Below are 24,345 nucleotides of genomic sequence, written 5' to 3' on the forward strand. Positions count from 1 at the left end.
TTCCTTCCAACCTAAGCAGTATTCTTTTTTTCCTGGCTAAGCAATGTCTGCACACAGCCTTAAATCTACGCCCACAGGGCTATTTCACGCACATAAGGTGTTCCAGCTTGTGAAAAAGCCATAGGAAACTACTCCCACAACACTGCTTATAAGTGAAAGCCTCACACTGAAGGACAAGCTGTGTTTTTGCAAACATTGACAACGGCGTTGTATATCAGGAAAGCAACATATGCTACTTCTGGCACCACAATGACTAATCGTTTGAATCCTCTGGCATAGCATAACTACTTCATACACTAATCCAACTTAATATTCTATATTTTGCCAAGAGAACTTTCACCTCACTTCTCAATTATGCACTCAATAAAATAAAGGAAAACACAGCATAGTAGCATCAAACTGAAACTGACTCAATACAGATAGTCCTTGGGTTATGACCATGTGTTTAATAACTGTTCAAAGTTATAATGGCACTGAAAACTGGATTTATGACCTCTTCTTGCACTTAGGACAATTATAGTATCCATGTGATCAAAATTAGGGTGTATGGCAACTAATCCACACTTACAACCATTGCAGGGGTCTGCAATTCCATTCCCTTGTCCTGCATGAACTGTTTCTGCTTCAGTTCCCCGCTCCCATCAATCTTTCCTGTCCAATGTTTATCCTTTGAGCTGCCCTGCACAGCATGGTGATGCTGCTATGTTCTACTCTCCCAGCTGACCTTTGTAATCTTTTTTGCCTCTCCTCCGCTGAATAGTCTAGAGGGCCTTAAGCCCCACAGTGTAGGGGCTGTGTCACTGCTAGACCCGGAGATGGCAGAAGACTACAGTGGTATCTTCATCAGGGTGGCGCAGAAGGGCAAAGATGAGCTCCAACAAAGCTCCCAAACCATGGGGCTTGAGGCCAACTGCTGTCAATGAACCCAACAAATGGGAAGGGAGGTGAAGATGATAAAGGCGGGTGACATTATCAGTAGCATCCCCATATTGGTTAGGCTGTACAGAGCGGTCAAAAGAACAGTGAAAGGAGATAGGTGGGTAGAGGGAGTTGAAGCAGAGGTACTTCCCGCAGGGCAGGAGAAATGAGCTGATCCCCTGAAAGCATCCCTTGCCTTGGAAAAGTCAAGGCTGAGGGCTCAGAGGGACCAAGTCAAGAATGGCTTGGATTGGTGTGGGAGCTTTCAAGTGACAGGAGAAATGATCGCCATTTGCAACTTTCCCAGTCAGCTTCCGATAAGCAAAGTCAATGGGAAAGCAGGCAAGAAATCACACACTGCAGCCACCTGACGTCCTCACCTAATAACCACACTGTCTGGAACTGCTTTGGCTAAGCAATGAAGTCAACATGACCTTTAACAATGTTTTTATTGTTAAACCTGAATTTTTAAGGTGTTTTTTTTTAAAAAAAACCTTAGTATTTTAAACTGACATTTAACACTTAAGTGTTTTGCTTCGCAATGGAAATTCCAGTCCCAATTAGAGTCAAAAGTTATACCTATAAGTTCATGATGTAAAATAATAAAACCATTCTAAAAATATCCAGCCAAATGAAATTATAGTGCATTGAAAATCAAGTAAAACCCACCATAGCTATTTTATACAATAAATGTGGCAAATCCTTTGCACTGCTCAGTCCTTTCCCTTTTAATAGTAAGCTGACTACGGGCCACACAGTTGATGGATTGTAATCTTAGTATAGTTAGATCATTTATAATTGACAGATGGGATTTTATCATAGATTTTATCCGTTATTTATTATTTTATTCTAGAATTTTTAATTGTATATTTATTGAGTGTTTTTATTTGTTCCGGTCTTTGATCTATGACTGTACTAAATTGAAAAAAGAAATCAAGTAATTGACAGGTGCATTAAGCATAGATAGTCATTCCTCTCTCATTAAGGATGTCTTTTCAAATGTAGTCTGGCGGTTGCATTTTGATCAAATTGAAGCTTGCCAACCAGTCTTCAAAATGCAAGTAGAGCATATAGTATAACTGCAGTGTAGGCTGAGAATTAAAAAAGAATAAATAAGTAAGGTCAAGTCAGGTCTGCTCATAAAAAGATTTAGCTGATAGAAGATTAATCCTGCTATCTAGCCATACGGTAAATTACCCAGATCCAGGAACACCTCCTAGTATAAACCTAATATTTCAAAAAGATTGCAAATCCTAATAGGCTGCAATCTTGTCACAATCTTCTGTTCTTCATTTTATCCAAAATCATTCAGATCACGACAAACAGAGAGTTCATTTCTGGGTCCTGAATACATTAAATTATAACTTGATTAATGAGTATTACTTATTTAATTCGTATGTATGTATGTATGTATGTATGTATGTATGTATGTATGTATGTATGTTTGTTTTCATATATTTTCACGGGTGCAGGTATGCAGGTCTTGGAGTATTTGGGTCTTTTCCCGTGTAAGATTGACAGTATCTGGGCGACATTTCGACGAGGTACCAATCGCCATCTTCAGGCTGGTGCCTTCGGCTTTGTGCTTGTGCAAGCAAAGTGTCATCAGAGCTGTCATCTTTCTATAAATATTGGTGTGTGTGTGTGTGGAGTACTGGCTTTTTTGCTGTAAGTGGATTGGTTGACTGTGTTGTAACATCTCGATTAGTTGATGGAGTTGATGTTTGCAGATTAGTCGGCTGTTTTGTAACATCCTGTGTGGCTGAGTACTGGCGGTGTGCCTATTGTTCTTTTGTGTTGTAACAACCTGGATAATGGGCTGTGTGATGACATCCTGATCTCTATTGTAGTGATATCCTGAGTCCTGTGCTGCAACCTCCTGGGGGGGGGGGGGGTTGGCTGCACTGTAACATCCTTAGCCTTTGCGTTGTAACCTCTGAGGCTTCATGGGTTGATTTATTGGCTTCATCTGGGTTGATTTGGGTTAGGGTAAATCAACCCAGATGAAGCCAATAAAATCAGACTTGAAGTCACCAACATCCTCTGCTCCAGCAATCCGCCCAGAAGCAACTTATATAAAGAAGAACAAAAAGCACTCACCAACTTGAGGAAAGAGAACAACATAATCATTCTCCCAGCAGACAAAGGTAACGCCACAGTGATGATGAACACATCTGACTACCAAACCAAACTATCCAACCTACTCCAAGACCTCGCTTACAAACCTCTAAACACAGACCCCACCACCTACCTGGAAAAAACCACCAAATCCAAAATAAAAGCCTCTCCCATCAGTGAAGAGATCCAGCAAAGAATCATCCCAAGAGAGAAATCATCCAGATGTCCCAAGCTCTATGGCCTCCCCAAGATACACAAAGAAGGAACACCACTCAGACCCATAGTCAGCTCCATAGGCTCACCTCTACAGAATCTTGCCAAATTTCTTGCCAAACAACTTCAGCCCTACACAGAATCCATCATCTCACACGTACAAAACTCACTCCACTTCATAGAAACAATAAAGAAACAAAACCTACAACCCAGCGACCTATTTGTGAGCTTTGATGTCATATCCCTCTTCACCCAAGTGCCTATTAAAGAAGCCTTGACATCTATCACAAACAAATACAACCCTCCCCCCCCCCAAGCACATCCTAGATCTGACCAACCACTGCCTAACCAACACATACTTAATCCACCATGGACAAAGATACAAACTGATAGAAGGAGTACCTATGGGATCACCCCTCTCACCCATCATCACAAACCTATACATGGAACATTTTGAAACCAACGCCTTAGATAAATCTGAACACAAACCCAAACTCTGGTTTAGATATGTAATGACACTTTTGTAATTTGACCACATGGGAAGGAAAAACTGGACAACTTCCTCACACATCTCAACAGCCTACACCCCAAAATACAATTTACTATGGAAATAGAAGCTAACAACCAACTTCCCTTTCTGGACGTCCTAATCTACAAAAAACCCAATGGCTCCCTAGGACACACCATCTACCGGAAAAAAACACATACCAACCACTACTTAAACACCCAATCCCATCACCACCCTGCACAGATCAACTCCGTAGCCAAGACCCTCATCTCCAAAACCAAATGCCTAGCTGACAAATACCACCTGAAAACTGAATTACACACTCTCACAAACATATTAATTTTGAACAGATTCCAAAGAAACACAATTACCAACCTAATCCAAAAGGAGACACTCCCCCAAGAACCAAGACAAAGAACAGGACAACGGCATCGCCTTCCTCCCTTACATCAAAGGCACCAAAGATAAAATCAGCAAAATTCTCCACAAACACAATATCAAGACAGCCTTCGGCACTGACCAAAAAATAGTCAACATCTTAAGAAACCCCAAAGACAAGATCCAGCTAGAAAACCAAGGAGTCTATGAAATAGTATGCAAAATCTGCCCAGCCACATACATTGGACAAACTAATAGGAGAATAAATGCACGCATCACAGAACACAAGAACGCAGTCAGAAAAAAAGAAAAAACTTCCTCCCTCTTCCAGTACCTTAAAGCAACAGGACATGAAATTGATTTTGAAAGAACCAAATTAATCTCCAAAACTGAACACTTCAACAAGAGAATAATTATGGAAGTCATCGAAACAGAGAAACACCCCCACAACATGAATAAACGTAACGATACCTCCCACCTACCAGACATCTGGAAACTAGCCCTAGTCAACAAACGAGTCCCAGCCACAAAAACACCGGACCCAGAACAACACAGGACGCAACCACCAATCACCCTCACCAGACTCAAACCCAAACCCTTCCCGTAGACCAAATGCGATCACCATCCAGAAGCCAAACCACGGCGGCATCACCAACTGCTGCACCCCCCTCCGACCCCCACACAAAGCAAACTGACACATGCCATGAACACATGGCCAGACCGCAAACTCGGAGCCAAACCAAAGCCCTGGATGTTACACCACAGCCATCTGCTCAGGACAATATATCACAGAACTCAGGTTACAACGCAAAGTCTCAGGATGTTACAACGCAGCAGGAGGTTGCAGCACAGGACTCAGGATATCACTACAATAGAGCTCAGGATGTCATCACACAGCCCATTACCCAGGTCGTTACAACACAAAAGAACAATAGGCACACAGCCAGTACCTCAGCCACAGGATGTTAAGAAACAGCCGACTAATCTGCAAACATCAATTCCATTAACTAATCAAGATGTTACAACACAGCCAACCAATCCACTTACAACAACAAAGCCAGCACTCCACACACACACACCAATAGACGACAGCTCCGATCACGCTTTGCTCGCACAAGCACGAAGCCAAAGGCATCAGCCTGAAGATGGCAAGTGGGACCTCGTCGAAACGTCGCCAAGTACTATCAATCTTACATGGGAAAAGACCCAAATACGCCAAGACCTGCATATATATGTGTGTGTGTGTGTGTGTGTGTGTGTGTGTGTGTGTGTGTGTGTACATATATATATATATACATAAAGACATACATACGTATACAATACATATATGTGTGTGTGTGTGTGTGTGTGTGTGTATATATATGATATACACACACACACACACACACTGATAAAAGGAGTCGTTCTCTGTAGCTCAAATAGTTAACTCCCTGCCTGGGAGGCAATAGAGCACAGGTTCGAATCCCAGTAAGGATATGGCTAGCTGATGAGAGCTAAATAGCTTGAAATAGATCTATACTAGTCTTCCTTTATTTATTTATTTATCAGCACAAATAAAAACACAAATATAACAAAGGCAACAGTAAAAATATTGGGTTTCTGTCTGGATGGACTCTTGTGACGAGCCTAATGACAGAGAGTGGAAGTGTGACCTTCCTCCCACACTTGGGCATACCAGGGGTTGTGACTTTAAGTATATACCTCCCACCCTGGCTGGCTGATAAAAGGAGTCGTTCTCTGTAGCTCAAATAGTTAACTCCCTGCCTGGGAGGCAATAGAGCACAGGTTCGAATCCCAGTAAGGATATGGCTAGCTGATGAGAGCTAAATAGCTTGAAATAGATCTATACTAGTCTTCCTTTATTTATTTATTTATCAGCACAAATAAAAACACAAATATAACAAAGGCAACAGTAAAAATATTGGGTTTCTGTCTGGATGGACTCTTGTGACGAGCCTAATGACAGAGAGTGGAAGTGTGACCTTCCTCCCACACTTGGGCATACCAGGGGTTGTGACTTTAAGTATATACCTCCCACCCTGGCTGGCTGATAAAAGGAGTCGTTCTCTGTAGCTCAAATAGTTAACTCCCTGCCTGGGAGGCAATAGAGCACAGGTTCGAATCCCAGTAAGGATATGGCTAGCTGATGAGAGCTAAATAGCTTGAAATAGATCTATACTAGTCTTCCTTTATTTATTTATTTATCAGCACAAATAAAAACATATATATATATATATATATATATATATATAATTTGAATTAAATTATAGCTATCTATCTAACTCAGATGCATTAAAAAAGCAAACTTTAAACTCAATAACGTAACTAAAAAATAACAGAAAATAGTGAAAAAACCTATCATTACACTCATCTAGTGTGATCAATTACACAGTTAACTTGAAAGTGATCTTCAAGATAAACTTTCCACCATAAACTGCTTATTTATGAGCCTAGAAAAATCTAGTTTAACTATACCGAAAGTCCTTAACTTACAACCTCAATTGGGACTGGAACTACAGTGATTAAACAAGATGGTTATTAAGTGAGTCATTAAAATCATGTTTGTCAGAAGGCCCTGAGAAGGTCACAAATGACACTAATGTGACATTAGGCCACTACAATTGTTATAAATGCATGCCGGTTGCCAAACATCTGACTTTTGATCATGTGACCCAGGGACTACAAGAAGGTCATAAGTACAAAGACTGGTCTCTTTTTTCAGTGCCATCATAATTTTGAATGGTTGTTAGATGAATGTTCGTAATTCAAGAACTATCTGTACATATTTTACATATAGAAAGAGAATCTTATGCCAGCCTTCCCTTCCAAGGACTAGATGCACCACACAGAATCTATATATGTACATATATACACTCCCAGAAATGTATGTGCATGACAGTACTTGAAAAATATTTTTTTCACACTGAAATGTTTGAGTGGATTATCACTACTGTGTCCAAAATTTAAAAGGAAAAGGAATTTACATTTATCATAATAACCTAACTATACTGCATATATATACAAACATATTAACTTACTCTGAAATAGTCACTGCATGCCGCTAGCACAGCCTTATGAGCTGGGAATTTCTGTTCTTCAGCAATTAGAGTTATATCACAGAGTATCCCATCATTTCTTTGTTGGTTCAGAGCTGCCAGGACAGCATCATTGTGAGAACTGGATTGGCAAAGTCTCTGACCAGTCAGCATATCTTGAATACTGCGAAAGAGGAAAAATTAGGACCATGAGAATCAAAATAAAATCTATGGAATATACCCATGTGCTTTAAATTATCTGATTTTTTTAATCACCACATAGATAATCTATTTAAAGATGTATCTATACAATCTTTTTTCAGAGAAAAAGTTGCTGAGAATTCCTTGTAAAGGGAAATTGGACAGAAATTCAATATTATGGCTGGAGACACAGTCAATCAGATGTTTAGATTGGATATGATATTTCTGCCCACCTGTCAAGCCCTTCCCAAGGACGTGGAGTAGGGAGATGTTTTATTGTTATTATATACACAATGTGTGAAATCACAGCTGCCACTTCATTAGCCGGTGATGGCCTTTATACACATCAAGTTCTTTCCAAGAACCTAGGATGTCATAATTTATTGGTGTAATGTATTCGTGGATCCAAATATTGTGACCTTTTGCAATTGACAGATGGAAATTTTGTCAATGCACAGATTTTCTAAGTGTCATGTAAAACGTTTTGTGTCAATAACCACTGGGACCATCACAATCTGTTTATGCCATAATCTTCAACTACAATTATTGCTATCGGTATTATTATTATTTAATTAAAAATCCAGTATTTTTTTCCTATTTCTGCACAGAATCAACAGATCTGCAATATTATGGTCTGTCTTCTTTACCAAATAATGCTATTCTAAACATACACAGTGTGCCATACATAAATTATCATTCCTAGGCTCACATTAACTGAACTGCAATTCTTATGTTGTGTAAGAATTGTACAATGTCAACCAATAGCATGCAATTTCCTCCAATTTTCCTGAATATAAGTAATTAAATTGTCATTGCCACTAGAAATGGTAATGCATACTATTCTTTCCAACACTCTGGAAATGTTCAACTTTATATAATGCAGTTTTTGAGAAGGCTAAGTGGCAGTACTGAAGTACTGAAATGTCTTACTAAAAATAGCACTGATTCCTTCAGATAATTTATGTATCACTACCAGTTCCTGTCAACACTTTTTGCTGCAACAAAAATAAACACACACTAGAAAAAGTTTTTAACAAATCACAAAGAAAAATGAACTACAGAATAAAGGGATAGTATTACTAGAACTGCATTTTGCATTTCTCAGGGTCAGCCATTCCTACAGGACTCTGATACTCTTTCATGATGATAAAACGTGTCTATACCTGTATCTCCCAGAAATCCCAGGCACTGTAGCCCTTGGGAATACAGGCTGGGATTTTGAAGGAGGAGAGCCATTTGGTCTGTGGAAGCAAAATATTAATCTGGTGACAGCTTGCCAACTTAAATCAAATCATTAGAAAGCTTGCTTTTTCATTAAATGCAGCTCTGATAAAATGGGCTAAAGCGCACAAAAGTTTTCATCTTTAAATAAAACGTGTTAGTGATAGTTCAGCTGGAATTCTGGCTTTAAAGTCTCAATACATCTGAAGGAAAGACAAAGAAATTAAGAAACACAACTCAAAACTAATTTTAGAATTTGCTTTTAAATAAAGTTGCTTTTTTGCCTACTAACTTACGTTAAATGTCAATGCAATGAACCATGTTAAATGTTTAAGCATAATAATATGGTAATTTATTAAACTTGCATGTCTAAAATGTACCAAACATTTAAATCCAAGCCAATTTCCTGTGCTTAATCATTTGTTCTAGAGTTTTGGACACATTTTTAGACCTAAAGAAGTGCAGAATACAAAGTTCACATTTCTTTTTACCATGCATAATTAGAATCACACTTGCAGTATGTAAACACCACAAATAGTCCAATCAGCTGGGGAAAATATTTGTATTACAGTAATTGAATGAAATTTGGAGGAGTAAAATATCTTATTATTCTTTGTACTTTAGCTTTTATATGTTTTTAAAAAAATAATTTTGAGGACTGCTCTATGAGGATGACCACAATACTATTCTCTTCCTTTCTCTCCCCCCCACCCCACCCCAGATTTACAAGTTCTTATTTTAGGCTGGAATGCACAACATGTAAATGAGCTGACAAACCCGTGAAAAGAACAAACATTTTTTTTGCATCCAGATTTTCTGTGAGAAAAGTTCTCATGAAAATTCAAGGGAGACTACCACATTACAAAAACAAACCTTTGTTGACAGGGTAATCTTGATGGGGTATCCGTGCTTGCAGAGGGTGGTACTGTCATCCTTTGGGTAACATGAACACAGATAAAATGAAAATTGGCTGAGGCAGATACTGTGAACTATACCTGAGGCACACTTCAGATGGCATCCTTCAGCTTTACTGTTTGGAATCCCTTACTTCTTAATAATTTACAGAAATGCACTACACATTCCAACTGAAAAGAAAGAAAAAATAGAGTTAGAATTAAAATGACTTTCTGTTCTCTCCATTGCAGAGAATACTGCAAATCACTACAAAAAGTAATTAGGCTAAAAATTCATGCTGAATAGTTAATACCAGTATCAATGCCCAATAGGAGATATTACCTGCCAATATTTAGTATCAAGTTACAAGTATACTTTTTGGAAATTGCAAATTGAATATAAAGATTGGATGTAGAAAGTAGCCTATTTTCCAATTGTCATACAGGGGTGAAGTAGCAAGCTAAAATAATATGTTTTTGTAAGACAAAATTCTGGATTCTCTAAGAACTGTTTACTTTTCTTTAATTAAAATCCAAAAATTTAAATCAGTTCAGCACAGTATACATATTTTGAGCCATATCCTGAATGAATCTTTTCTGCTGAAGTTCCTACAAACTAATTCAGACAATACATTCTTGATTTCTTTATGGGGCACAAAAAGTTATGATGCTTATACCACAATATTCAACTTCATGACTGAGTCATTAAGAATATCCCACAAAGCAACAATACAAAAATTACAGAAAAAATATCATTATTTTAATTCCCACACCAAAAAAGTCCACAGTCCCTTGAGTTTCATTAATTCCACCCTTATTCCACTTCATATCTTAACCCTGTTACTTCAGCATGAAAAATTCAAGCAGCAGTGGAAATACAATTAAAGAGGTTTTCCATTGACTGATACTTGTATCCTATCTGCCAAGACAACAAGAATGTGAAATAGAACCAGAGAAGGATGATGCAAGTTTACCTCTAATTGTTCCCCTATGACTCTTACTAATCAAAATACACATCTGCACATGTTATTTTTAAAGTTCGCTGTGAAGGTAATGCAATCTTATTTTTGCACATTCCAGAACACATCTCTTTCCTCATCAAAGAAAACATCATCTCTAGAAATTCCATGCAGAGATTCAAGGCATAATTCAGCACTCATTTACTACACGGTAAAAAAAATTCAAAACCCATCTTTATCATCTTTCTCATGATGAACACAATGAACAGCACATATTTTGTTAGCCCTATGAATAATTATAGGAATGCAGAATACACACAAGTGGTCCACTATAGGATCAATTGCCATAAATGCAGGTGATACATTACAAAAACTGACTCCATTTTTTCTAGTGCAACTCTTTAACAGAGCAAATTTACACATTTTATTAGCTTTCATGTTTAATGTTAATCTTTCAATTCTCATATAGATGTAGCCCAATATTTTGATGGGTTTACAAAGCCTCAAAAGTCTTTCATGTTAATAGCTGAATATGGAACAACATTTAGATGTTTCAAGGAAAATGATATTTGAAGAAGATAGATGGTTCAACATGAATAGAAATCAAACAGTGAACAGGAAGAATACATCTTGCTGATCTCAGGGACATCGCAAAGTCCCTGATGGATCCAAGAGAAGTTCTTCAAGCCGGCAACAAAAAATCCAGCCATTAGGCTGATGAAGTCGGGGCGGCTCCAAAACGGAAGGATATGGAAAGAGAAAGTGTTTCCAGCTGGTGAGGAATTTTTGCCGTTTTAAAAGATGCTGCCTATAAAAAACGTAAAGTTAATTTAAATTTGAGAACAGAAGAAATAAGCAGTGGAATTAAACTTTGAATGGTTTTGGACAGTGGGTTATCTTGCTTTTTAAATGCTATGTTCATGAATGGAATTTATGCAAGCCTTTTAAAATGAATAGATTAAGTTTTCTTCTGTTTTTTTTATTATTATTATTCTTTGTAACCTATGGACTAAAATTCTACTTCTTCACTACTGTGGGTGTTTTTCCCTTTTCTTCTCTAACTCATTCAAGAATTTGACTTTTGTTTAACTTGGAATATAAAAAAGATACAAAAGGAAACAAAGAAAATTGTTACAACAGAGGGAAAGAAAAACGCTGCTGCTCGGAGGCTGGAGGTATGTGTATTGGAACAAAACACTCTTACTTTCCTGATTATTCTGGCTTGGCACTTCAAGGTCTCACTGTTTGTTTATAGAGAGTGAGAAGAAGAAAAGCATACAGATGTTCCTTTGAAATATATCTTTAACCAGAGAAATGTGAAAATAAGATCTTATTGTGAACTTATGCTTAATATTGTAAAAACCTTCTAAGCCAGAGCAGCAGTGTTTGTCAACTGGAGATAATGGCACAACTTCAACAGCAGAAATAATTTTTAAGCCTGCAAAATATATTGTTAGAAATTCAGAAATTATCAAATACATTTGAGAGAACGGAGAAGAAGTTGGAAAACCTAGAGCATCTAACAGTAAAATATGATGAAGAAGTTGGAGATGTTTATCAAGTGGAAAAAGGGGAGGTTAGAGTCCTAAAAACAGAAAAGGAAAACGATCATAAAGTAATTAAATCCGCTGATATCTATGGTGATTGGTTTGTGTCTGGAAATGGAAAGAGTGGAACACTGAAAGAGGAATTAAATGGAGGGGAACTCTAACCCAGATGGCAAGATACAGAAGAAGAAAAAACAAAAGAATTTATGGATTTAAAGAGAGAAATTGTATTAGCAACATCATTGATAACACCACTGACAATTAAAGATAAGCTGATTAAGGAAACAGAAGAAGGGCATCGAAATTACATGAGAGACTTAATAAGCAATGAGTTGCTAAGAGGAGTCCATACAAATTTGATTAAGGAGATGATTAGAGGACTGATACCACAAATAGCAGAAGACATGAGACTGTTTTGCTACTGGAAAGATACAGATTGGTAGATGGAAGTGCATAATTTAAAAATAGTTAAACTTAGTGCAATTTAGTGACAATAGATATAGTCAAATAAATAATTGATAATGATAATAATATATACATATGTATTGTTATGATAAGTAATAATTGGATATGAATATTTGAATGGTACCCATGAAAGGAAGATTAGAAATCTTTTTGGTTATATATAAAGGCTAATAAAAAAGAACTAAGTTAAATTTAGTTAAATTTTATTAGGGGGGGAAATGTTATGATACAGGATACAGTTAAATAAAGGAGGGATAAGGATACAAAGGAAAATGTATGGGTACAACGTAAGGAAACTGGATGTAAATTGTAAACAGTGATTTGGTAAGGAGGATTAGAAATTTTTGTTACTAGATATTATGGATGTTTAGCTAGAATAGGCTATAAGGATTCAGTGTTATTGGAGGATTTTAGAAATATCAAATGAAATGCCAGTATGTGGTTATGTTTTAAATCTTGATATATTTTATGATGGACGTTTAAACAATTGTAGTCAAATGAAAATGTAGGTATGATGATTGTAATATGTATAAATATCTGAGTTAAAAATAATTGAGTTAATATGAATTATGTTTGATGACTGTGGAAGAGATACACGGAAGTTTTTTTTAATCAACTGATACACTTTCTACAGTATGTAAAAAAGAAGGATTCTTTGTGTTGTGTCTGTTTTGAAAATAAAAAATTATAAAAAAAGAGAAATCAAACAATTTGTGGATAAGAAGACAACAGCTAAGAGCTCTTGGCTGAAATGGTCTGGGCTAAGGCATTTAAACAGGGTCATACCTGGTAACTGGCAGGTTATACTAGGCTAGTAGCGATAGCAATAGCATTCAGACTTACATAGCGCTTCACAGTGCTTTACAGCCCTCTCTAAGTGGTTTACACAGTCAGCATATTGCCCCAACAATCTGGGTTCTCATGTTACTGACCTCGAAGGAAGGTTGAGTCAAGCTTGAGCCGGTGAGACTCAAACTGCCAAATTGCAGTCAGCCGCCAGTCATCAGAAGTAGCCTGCAGTACTGCACTCCAACCATTGCGTCACCATGGCTCTTAGTAGACTAACTGAGGAGTCTAAAAACATTCCCAAAACAAATAATGGTGGAAATAGTCTAAACCAAGAAAACAACCTGGATACCAGTGGTGGGTTCCTATCGGTTCGGACTGGTTCAGCCGAACTGGTAGTGGTTCGGCGGCCTGGTCACTGGAACCAGCAGCGACCCAGCCTGCCATGCCCCTGAACCAGTTCTCCATAGGCACCACCATCTTGTTTTTTGCTTCTGCGCATGTGTAGAACAATTTTTATTGTACTGTGTATGTACACGTAGCGAGCATCAAGCACGCATGGCATGCCCATGAGTGAACCAGCAGTAGTGACTGCCAGAACCCACCCCTGATGGATACTTAAGTGAAATATTCACTAGCTGGACTGAACTTTATCTTAAAGTCAGGTATACCATATGATAAAAGGCTCAGCAAGTACTTAGCTGTTTTCAAAAATAATCTGAATTTGTTAGATGTATCTGAAGGAGGATGTACAAATTCAGTATAAGATCATAAATAATTCCAGTATTCAACCTGTGTATCCACCCTTATGAGTGTAACTTTTGCTGCTATTTGTATTATGCTTCAATATTTACTACAGGTATAGATCCCTCTCTAATTGGAGTTGGCAAAAAAGAGAGCACAGCAAAGACTCACAGCAAAGGAGGAGATCATCCACTTTCGATGTAATCTCTAGCTTCTCCAGATACAATTAGAAAAATTCCTGCTAAAAACTTAGGGAAATCTCTTCGACAAAGGCAACCTTAAGCTAGATGAATCAGAAACCTTGCTTGATACAGTATAAAGAAGCTTGTATGACCTTGATTTTTTTTCTACACAGAATTGGTTGCCTGGAAACATGGCTACTCTATCCATTTATTCAATAGTTTTATGGTTCTCCACCCATTACTCCACCAGCTTTAGATTTTATTGGCTAGAATATTCTACTAAAACATTATACAAGAAAGCAGAGAGCAACCATTTCTCTCTGAAAACCAGCTTTTTGTCCTACATGCTGGCTTTTTAGAAACCTGGACACTCACAGGGATAATATTTTCAGGGATACGTTCTCATATTTACCATTGGTAGCATCACTTGAACCAGCAATTATTGCCTTAATAAATGTAGACATTGCTGAATAGGAAATTTGATTCCAGCTGCTTTGATCTATTGCACAGCAGTGAGCAACAACGACTTGGAAAGAAGATACTGACTTGAAAAGTACATTCCACTCCAGGAAGAACATTATGACCAGATTAAAGCTACAATTCTATGAAATAACAGCAGAACCTGTGAAGCAATACATAAAGATTCCAGAGTTTCAAAATCATTTAGACCTACGGTATATTAATACTATGATAATAGTATTCTATTATTTGTGAAAGAAAAAATACATAATGTTAAAACGGTTTTATTATCCTTTTCTTGAATTATGTTGTTCATTAAAGTAATACAGGCAAAATAATAGAAAAAATTAATTATGGAGGCTGGAAAGAAACTAATATAATACTAAAATAATTGCATTTTATCATAAAGTGTACCAATCAAACTGACTCAATTTATATGCCACAGCGTATAATGCTTGTGGTTTAATGTTATCTGAATCCCTTCTGTTTATTCTGGTTTATATAGAGAATTTATGGTTTACTTTTGCACATATCAGCAAAGAGTTTATTCACATTGATTCCATATGAAGCAGACCATAATTGAAAATGTTTCAGAGGTAATAAGGATATTAACTTTAATTGCAAATGTTAGGAATTCCTATAAAACGGGAGCAATTCCAGTATAATTTTCAGAAATATAGAAATACATGTAACAGATTACAGACACACATGGTTTTCAAATGTGGAAACATGAATGTAGCAGGATCATTTCTGCATTATTTGTATATAATGCTAAATAAGAATTGAAAGATTAAAGAAACATTATTTTTACCTACCTTCCTAACTTTCAAATAACAATTTTGATAGTAAAAAATGGCCTTAGGAGAGAGCATTGGGGAACGTTAAATTTTGGTATCTCCCTTGATCATTAGTATTCAGCAGGTTCTGAATAGTTATGGAGAACCGGTAACGGAAAATTTGAATAGTTTGGAGAACCGGTAAATACCACCTCTGTCTGGCCCCACCCCCATCTATTCTCTGCCTCCCAAGTCCCAGCTTATTCAGAGGGAATGGGGATTTTGCAGTAACCTTCCCCTGGAGTGGGGTGGCAATGGAGATTTTACAGTACCCTTCCCCTGCCATGCCCACCAAGCCACGCCCACCAAGTAATGCCATGCCCACAGAACCGGTGGTAAAAAAATTGAATCCCACCATTGGTACATTAGTACTACTGTACTGAAATGTAAATTGTTTATTACTGTTACACTATGTGATTTTTAATCCTCTGATTTTTCGATATACAGTATACTTAGCAGATAGAAGAGCAGCTAGAAATACTAATAAATAAAACTAAAATCAATCAATAAAACAAGCATCATACAGAATCAGGCAAAAATATGTGCTGCTTTCAGGCAGAAATACCAAATCACCATTTATGAACCTCTTGCTGATATCACGGTCATGACATTAGGATAAATTAGGAATATGGAGTAAATTGCTTTGTAATTTATTCTTGTTAAGAAGACATCTTTAATTCTCGTTCTTGCCAAATATATCTTCTATAAAGTCTAATGAGAATAAAATTTAGAAACCTATACTATTAGACTACTAATATGAACAATATGAAAATATTTCCTATCAAGTCTTACTAGCTTTCTGGAATGAGAGGGGTAAACCAAGGTATGGTCCCCTCAATTCCTAGAGTCCTCCTTCAGGATTCTTATTATCTTGATAGAAACCACCTCCAATCTTTTCCCAAATACTATAGCCTAATTAAAAAAAACACAATTGCTTCATTTTTTTAAATAAAAGCGAAATAAATATCAAAACAAAAAGAAAAAAGTTGAGTTTATATTTCAGTACACAAAACAACTAAATTCAGCAGAGCAGAAATTTGAGTCAGGATTTTGGTCTGGCTTTAGCACTTAAAACTATTGCAGGTAATTCATTAAGAGGCAAAAGAAGGTCAACCGATCTGGATACCAACCATGGTATTCTTTAGAAGCACAATGCCACAATAAGGCTGGAACATAAATTTTCAGCGACTCTATTCCTTGGAGGAGGACTGCTTCTAGATGACTATTGTTTATTTTTTCCTCAAGAATTTCTCATCACACTGAAAATAGAATGAAAATATGCTCTACACTAGAGGCTGATGACTCTCAAGGTAAAGGAAAATACAGTTGGAAAGGTTAGATATTTCATTTACCTTGAAATGAACAGCTTCACTGGCAATGTATGGGTCCCATTAATTCCATATGGGTAAATAATCAGGCTGACAAGAGTGAGTGGGCTGATTATATCCCTACCCAAACACCTATGTGGTTTCATATTATCTAAGGGAAACTGGAAGTGTATTCTTCCATGACCAGCATGGAAACAAAAGGTAGACAGCTAATAATAGGTCACTTTCTTTTACTAGCCTAGCAACAGGTAAATAGTCAGCATTTCCTAACTAGTACTAGTCAGTAAACAATTTTCTGGATTTATTTACAAGACAACTTTATCTAGAAATAACAATGATAAAGTGGAAAAGAATTGCCATCTTTACACCTCTCTCTCCTCAGTAAGCATAAACTGCATAAACAATAGACCCAAAGGAATACCATAATATAAAGCTTTGTAATGTCTGTTGGCTTAAGGACCTTGCCAAGATTTTGTGAATCCTGTTGAGGGTGAACCTGCTGTGAAAGTAAAGGGTCTGAGGCCCAAATTTTGGGGAAAGGTGCTTGGAATTGTAAGGAGTAAAATCTGCAAGGCTCTAGGCACCCATTTTGCTCCTTAGCCTTTATTCCCCAAAATAAAACAAGTGGCAGAAATGTTGGGCCAATTCTCTTGGAGGACAAAATCTGAAAATACCAAACACAAAAATTTATGTTAACTTGCCATAACCTCCATTCCTGTTCTGTTTCTTTCACAAAACCCACATCTATTCCATAATTTTAGAGCTTTATACATCCATGACATTCCAAATTTCAAAATACTACACAACTAGATTCCACTACTAGCTATTAACAAAAACTAAATACGGTTATGGAGAAACAACAAGCAGCATTAAAATCAGGTGTTTTGTGAAGAAAGCAGATGAACAAAACATCCATAACAATATTTTGAAATCAGGATAAATAAAAGAAAGCACTCCTTTATATGCTTAAGCCATGGAATTTACTATTCCAAGTGATAAAGCCAAAGCTGAACAGCTTTAAAAGATTATTAGGCTTATTCATAGAGAATAAGTTATTAATAGCTACTAATCGTGATGGCTATACATTTTCTCCAGTACAAAGTACAACAGGGTTCTCGGGATAAAGGCTGATGAACATTAGTGCAAAAGAGTTCTTATTTGTCCTCCTTGCAAATTTTCCAAATGGTATTTGGCTGACATACTTTAGAAACAGGATGTCGGATTACCGTAGATAGAATTTTAGCTGGATGCAAAACTGCTCTCCTACCTCTGTTTATTTATATATTTACTTCTAGTATTTATACTTTCCGCCTAAAAAGCTTTCATAACTTGCATGATAATAACGATTGGACCCAAGTCAAAGAACTGCTTAGGATTACATAAATAATTGTTACATTTTCCAGCAGACTTTCTACACTCTTCCTAAAAACAAAAGTTTAAACGTTTCCCCCCAACTCACTCACTTTTTGTAGAAAACTTTCATAATCTCCCAGGAGATGACTGCTGAACAGTACAGTACTATAATGTAATGTAATATAAAAGCAGCAGCAAATCTCTTTATCTGGTTTCAACAACCAAGATCTAAAGCCCAGTTCTAGATCAGCAAGAAATGTTATCTCCCAACTTCTTGCACCAAAGCTCATTGTAAATAAATACCTCCCAAGACGTTGCCAACATGTATTGACTTCTCAAAGACTTTGATTGCACATATTAACAAAACCAAGCTCTATTGAATTAACTCTCTTGCTTCAATTCACAACACACTGAGACACAAATTAGCCAACTGCACTTTAGTTTAATGTATTACTGTATGTGAATCCAGTCAAAATGGCCTTTCAGTGAATGTTTCCTCATCCAAGTACATCTCAGATCAATCAATGTAAGAGGGAGAGGCAGGGGAAGCTAACAGGAAAAAAATACAATAATGAAGTTTTGAAAAGGGTAAATGGAAAAGAAAAAAGGGGGAAACCCCCCACACTCACACAGATTTTAAGAACATGTTCTGAAAGTCCAGAATATCTGGATATGACCCGTGTTTGGATATAAAGGAAGCAGCCCAAGAATTATGTATAAGTGGCCCCAGAATTGCACAAGGGGGGAAGGAACAAAGTAGTTTTTACGAATAGGATATACTTTATGGATGTGATTCTTCTCTATTTACAGCCAAATCAAGCCTATTCTTCAAACTGGTTGGATGTAGCTAATAGCCCAAGTTATCATACGGCTTTTTACAACGTGAAAGGCCCTAAAGCAGTAGTTATCAATCCCCTGGAGGTACACAAAGTCTTGAAGAAATGTTATGATTTAAATTTTAAGTTACATCTTGGTGGTCTGTTGCTATGATCTGTGGCCCCAAAACACCCATGGTGAAGAAAAGATTGAGAACCACTGCTGTACGGTATCTGCATTTCCAGATGGCAACGATGTAAGGCATTTCCTTTCCACTCACCTGGCCTGAGACCACAAACCACATCTTAGATCTTCCTCAAAAGCAGAAAACCATGGCTTCAAGTCCTGGAAACCCCAGCTTGCAGCCCCTTCTCTTCAGAGTATTTTCCCCAGAACTGCAAGGTGGAGGGTGGGATGCCTTCCTTTCGAAGGTCAGGGGGAGATTATTTATTTGTTTGTTTCATCAAGCATGTATTTGATAACATATATTAGAAGAAACATGATTTTGGATACATGAAATGGATATGAATAAAAAGAAACATTAGGACAGGAACGGTAGGCACATTAGTGCGCTTATGCACGCCCCTTACAGACCTCTTAGGAATGAGTGAGGTCCACAATAGACAGTCTAAGGTTAATGCTTTGGGGGTTTGCTGAGATGATGGAAGGCATCAGGGGCAAATTTATCCCTTCTGCAAGGAAAGGCATAACCTGCAAATGCATGTTGCCCGCCACTCAACTGGGCAAATCACTTAAGGGGACAACTTCTCCAAGCCGCCACAAGGCTCTAAGAGTGCCATTTGGTATTCGATGAACAACAAAACAGCATTCATGCCAACTCAAGAGACACCCAAAGGGCCCTCATCCCGGACATCCTTCCCTAGACCACCACCCCCCCTCGCCCCAAAAAGTCCTTCCAAGAAATGCTGCAATGCTTTAAAAAGGGGGGGGGGTCTGAATTCAGTTGTGAAACGAACTGAAGGGCTGAAGCAGGGCAACGTATCCCACAGGCGCCGTTGAAGGTTGCCCCGGCAACCGAGGCAAAACCTTCCGTTATTGGTTGAGGGGCAAGTTTGACGTCTCCCCCCCCCCTTTCCGCCCCTCCGGCCCGCTTAATAATCAGGGAACTAAGTAGACTTTTCTCTTATGCGGCGGCGGGGCAATGATGGCGTTTGGGGGCTGCGGCAGCCACTCGGCCGCCAGGCCTCTTTTATACGGAGCTCCGTCCTGCCTCCCTCCCCTCCCTCTCCGCTCTATGGGGGATCCGCTCCTCCGTTTCCACGAGGCTGAAAAGGCGATCTCCTCCCGCCCCCCCCCCCGGGAAAACTCTATTCGGAGGAGCGGGCGGGAATCCGTCCCGGTCACCCAGCCTCACCTCTCCAAGAAGGGAGCAGCAAGAGCACTTGACAGCCCTCCGCGTCCCGTGGTTAGCAGCCGGGCTCGTCCGGCCTTTCCTTCTGATCTCGGGGGCCGAACGGACCGAGGACAGTCGAGAGAAGGGACGCGGCTTCTGTGGCTAAGCGGCGCTGACCTGCACACTAACCGGCGGCTGTTAATGCTGCTGCTGCAGGGGCAGGAGGAGGGAGTAGATCCGCTCTCGCTCCCTTTCTCTCTTTTTTCCTCTATCTCTCCCTCTCTTTCTTTCTCTCTCTCTCTCTCTCTCTCTCTCTCTCTCTTCTCCTTCCCTCCCTCCGCCTCCTCCTACTCCTAGTTGTATTGCTCCCCTTTTCTCCAATGCGCAGGAGCGGCGGCGGCGGTGGCGGCAGCAGCAGCGGCGACAACGCATTGTTAGGAACCGCGAAAAGCCGGGGGAGGTTTTCGACTAATTCACCTGCAGGAGGAGGAGTCTGGAGGACGCCCGCTCGGAGCGCAAGAGGAACAACAGCGGATCAAACGGGAATTGCCTCGGCTGCTTGTCCGCTAGCGGGTTGGATTAAAGCCTCGCCGCAGGCGGATTCAAAGGCCTGTTGCAGGGTGGCAGGACTGGCCCGAGACCTTTTGACAGCGGAAGGTGGAAAGAAGCATAGTATTTCGGTGTCGTCGTCCCCCCCCCCCCCGCCGCCGCCGGATCCTTATATTAAAATCTACCTGAAAGCAGAAAGCAAATTCTCCTTTGGCAGTGGACCATAACGGATTTTTATTTATTCTATGGTTACATACCTTACCTTTTCTCCGGGAGACTCAGTAGATAATCACACCTGCTACTTGATCTTGTTAGGACTTGGGAGATTCAAATGAAAAGTAGCAGGCTACACCAAGGGGTTGTGTCTGGCTTTAAAAAAAAACAATTTATAGAATTTGAAGGAAAAAAAATTTTTAATGGTAACAAAGCATTTTCATATTTAAAGAAAACCACATCAGTGTTATCCATATCCTCATCAAGAATCAAGTTTGACTTTTTTGCTCTCCTTTAAAAATAATCCCTGTACTTAGCATTCTTTTCTCCAATGTCCCAAAGGTGCTTTTTCAAGAGGCAACTGGACTTCAGCTCTTAACTGAAGAAGCTTCTTGGATGTGAAGCAAAATATCTTCAAAGAAAATCTAGAAAGTCCAGTTGCTTCCTGAAAAATGACCAGAATCAGGAGTCACCAACTTTTCAGACCTCAGGGACCACTAAATTCATGTTTAAATCCTGTGGACCACTAATAAGATTTTTTTAAAGATTAATAGTATTTAGTGCAATGTAAAAATACAAATAATTTTTCTGCCGACCACCAAAATTTTCTCATGGACCACCAGTGGTCCATGGATCGCTGACCTGGATGGCTGAGAATCTCCATAGACTCCAATAGTTAGCAACCACTCTGTGGTGACCCAAAGGTTTGTTTTCAAAATGCACTTTTATTTTGTTTTTCCTGGAAGACGTTTTGCTTCTCATCCAAGAAACTGCTTGTTACCAAAGAAAAAATCCAGTTACCTTTTGAAAAAGAATCTTTGGGACAACCATGACCTGGGTGACTGAGAATCTCACTAGACACACTGTGATGAGGATGACTGCCCTAAAATCACTTTTGGTCACCAAGATATTTCCCTATGGTGTTTTAGCATACAGTAACGTGTTGACCCAGCTATTATTTATAGTAGGGGGTTTACAAATTAGGTGAGCTCAACTTATGTAATCAGCCAGGCGTGTCTGCAAGGGAGGATGTGTATAAAAGCATAATGTCATTTGCCATCTTAACTTTTTCACCCAACATGGTAATCAAGCAGAGTAAAACAAAGTATGGCCTAGTTACAGTGTTTTTCAACCTTTTTTGTGCAAAGGCACACTTTTTTCATGAAAAAAATCACGAGGCACACCACCATTAGAAAATGTTAAAAATTTTTAACTCTGTGCCTATATTGACTATATATAAAGTGTTTTTCCCACGGCACACCTTACACTATGTCACGGCACACTAGTATGCCGCGGCACAGTGGTTGAAAAACACTGGCCTAGTACAATATACAAGTCAGCCACATCAGAGCAGTGTGTAATCCTGTAGAGGAAAGTGATTCCTGGAGCAAGACTTGTCAGCAGCAAGAACTGCTTCCCCTTCATCTCCTGCTATCTTCAGATGCAGTTGAGATTCTTTTCTTGCCAATATTAAAGATTCTAATAGTAGAGATTATATGTAACTCAGAGCTGAAAGTGTATTTGTGATGTTCTCTGAGCTACAAAAGAAGAGAATAGGTTTCAAGTTCATAATATTTTTTCCAATGCACCTATTTTATCATTTTTAGATATGTGATAGACCTCTTTTATTTATCTTTACGATATTTTAGCCCCCTGAAAAATGATTCTTGTTTGTTTCTTACAAACATTAAAAAAAAATAAGCCATAATAAAGGTTTAAGGGTTTATTAAACTTGTATGCCGCCCTATTGCCAGAGGGACTCAGGGCGGCTAACAAACCAAGGGGAAGGGAACAATACAAGAACAAACAAAATGAGAAACAAATTACAAAAACTCACAACAGTCACAAAAATTCGAGTGTGGCTGAACTCATCAGCCCCAGGCCTGCCGGAACAGCCAGGTCTTGATGGCTTTGCGGAAAGCCTGAAGGGTGGTGAAGGTCCGAATCTCTACGGGGAGGTCATTCCAGAGGGCCGGAGCAGCCACAGAGAAGGCTCTCCTCCAAGTAGTCGACAGTCGACATTGTCCGGCGGATGGAATTCAGAGGAGGCCTAATCTGTGGGATCTAATAGGTCTTTGGGAGGTAATTGGCAGGAGGCGGTCTCTCAAGTACCCAGGTCCGATACCATGTAGGGTTTATAAGTAACGACTAGGTCCGATACCATGTAGGGCTTTATAAGTAACGACTAGCACCTTGAAGCGCGTCTGGAGACCAATAGGCAGCCAGTGCAGCTCGCGGAGGATAGGTGTAACGTGGGTGAACCAAGGTGCACCCACAATCGCTCGAGTGGCTGCATTAGAAAACAGACTGCTTTCTATTGCTTATTTATGGATAGTTTTAGAAAGTAGAAAATTGGTAAGCAATTCTGCTAAAACAACCACTATCATCACTTTCAAAAAATATATAAATTTTGAAAAGGAAATAGTAAATCTGGTAGTTATCAATAGTGATCATAATACATCATAATTCTATCATGTATTTATTTATCATCTTGAAGTGGTCAGATTATGTCTTAGGATTCTATTCTAATATTTTATTTTAAAAAAAATTGGGGGGGAAATCAGTGGAGACAAACTTATATACAAAATAAACTTTTTCTGATTATAGGCCAGGAAATAAGACAAAAATTACAAGATAAAGAAAAATATAAAATTCTAAAATATTTAAGAAAAATTGGCATACTGTACAAATTATAGAGCAGTTTTTAGCTATGGTCAACCAAATGAAATCATTAGTGACAGGATATCATTAATGTTGGGCAGGTTATAAACATTAGATTCCCCATATGTGACATAAATATTGAATATAGGAGAGCACTGAAAATGTGCATTCAAGAAGAAACATTTTGTATACTGAGTGTGTTTCCGGTAGGCTGTAAAAAACAAAATGTTAGACAAAATTTATTTAAATATATTCCCCATGTTTTATTGTCTATTGTCTGATTCACTCCTTTTGAGACCCATCTCCTAAATGTGTTAGAAGGATGTTTGCAAGAATGTTGAATGTGCAGGTCAAATCACCCGGCCCATAAATAAATATCCAGCATTCCTCTGTAACAAGAGAATCTTGGTAGCAGTTAATAAGACCACTTCCAAAATGTTACTGATAACTTCATTTTTGAATGGAGTAGGATGCAAAATTCCTGCTTTTTTTGTAAGTACTATGAAGTGTGGCCATCTTTAAGAGGGGCCTACTTCAAGTACTGAACAAGTACTATGGAAAGAACTGATGCCTCCAAGGATTTCTCCAGGGTAACTGTATTGTTAGGT

The 24,345-nt window shown here is 38.5% G+C and overlaps 1 protein-coding gene across 3 annotated transcripts in view; it reads right to left on the minus strand.

Moving 5' to 3' along the window:
- KLHL32 (kelch like family member 32) overlaps window positions 1-20,361 on the minus strand; it is an 84,082-nt gene extending 63,721 nt beyond the window's left edge. For 2 of the 3 annotated variants that reach the window (XM_014070215.2, XM_014070214.2), the window contains exons 1-3: window positions 20,336-20,361; window positions 9,588-9,677; window positions 7,174-7,354 (exon numbers count right to left, since the gene is read on the minus strand). In XM_014070215.2, coding sequence (XP_013925690.1) covers window positions 7,174-7,354; window positions 9,588-9,610 — 204 coding nt within the window. In that variant the 5' untranslated portion in view covers window positions 9,611-9,677; window positions 20,336-20,361. Of the gene's footprint in view, window positions 1-7,173; window positions 7,355-9,587; window positions 9,678-14,580; window positions 14,709-20,335 lie in introns of those variants that run through there. The other variant, XM_087718729.1, reaches the window with a different exon arrangement.
- Window positions 20,362-24,345: the final 3,984 nt, after the last annotated feature.

Source organism: Thamnophis sirtalis, unplaced genomic scaffold (genome assembly GCF_051295495.1).
Source record: "Thamnophis sirtalis isolate CommonGarterSnake01/CBP01778 unplaced genomic scaffold, rThaSir2_p1.2 scaffold_6, whole genome shotgun sequence".
NCBI classification, from domain to species: Eukaryota; Metazoa; Chordata; class Lepidosauria; order Squamata; family Natricidae; genus Thamnophis; species Thamnophis sirtalis.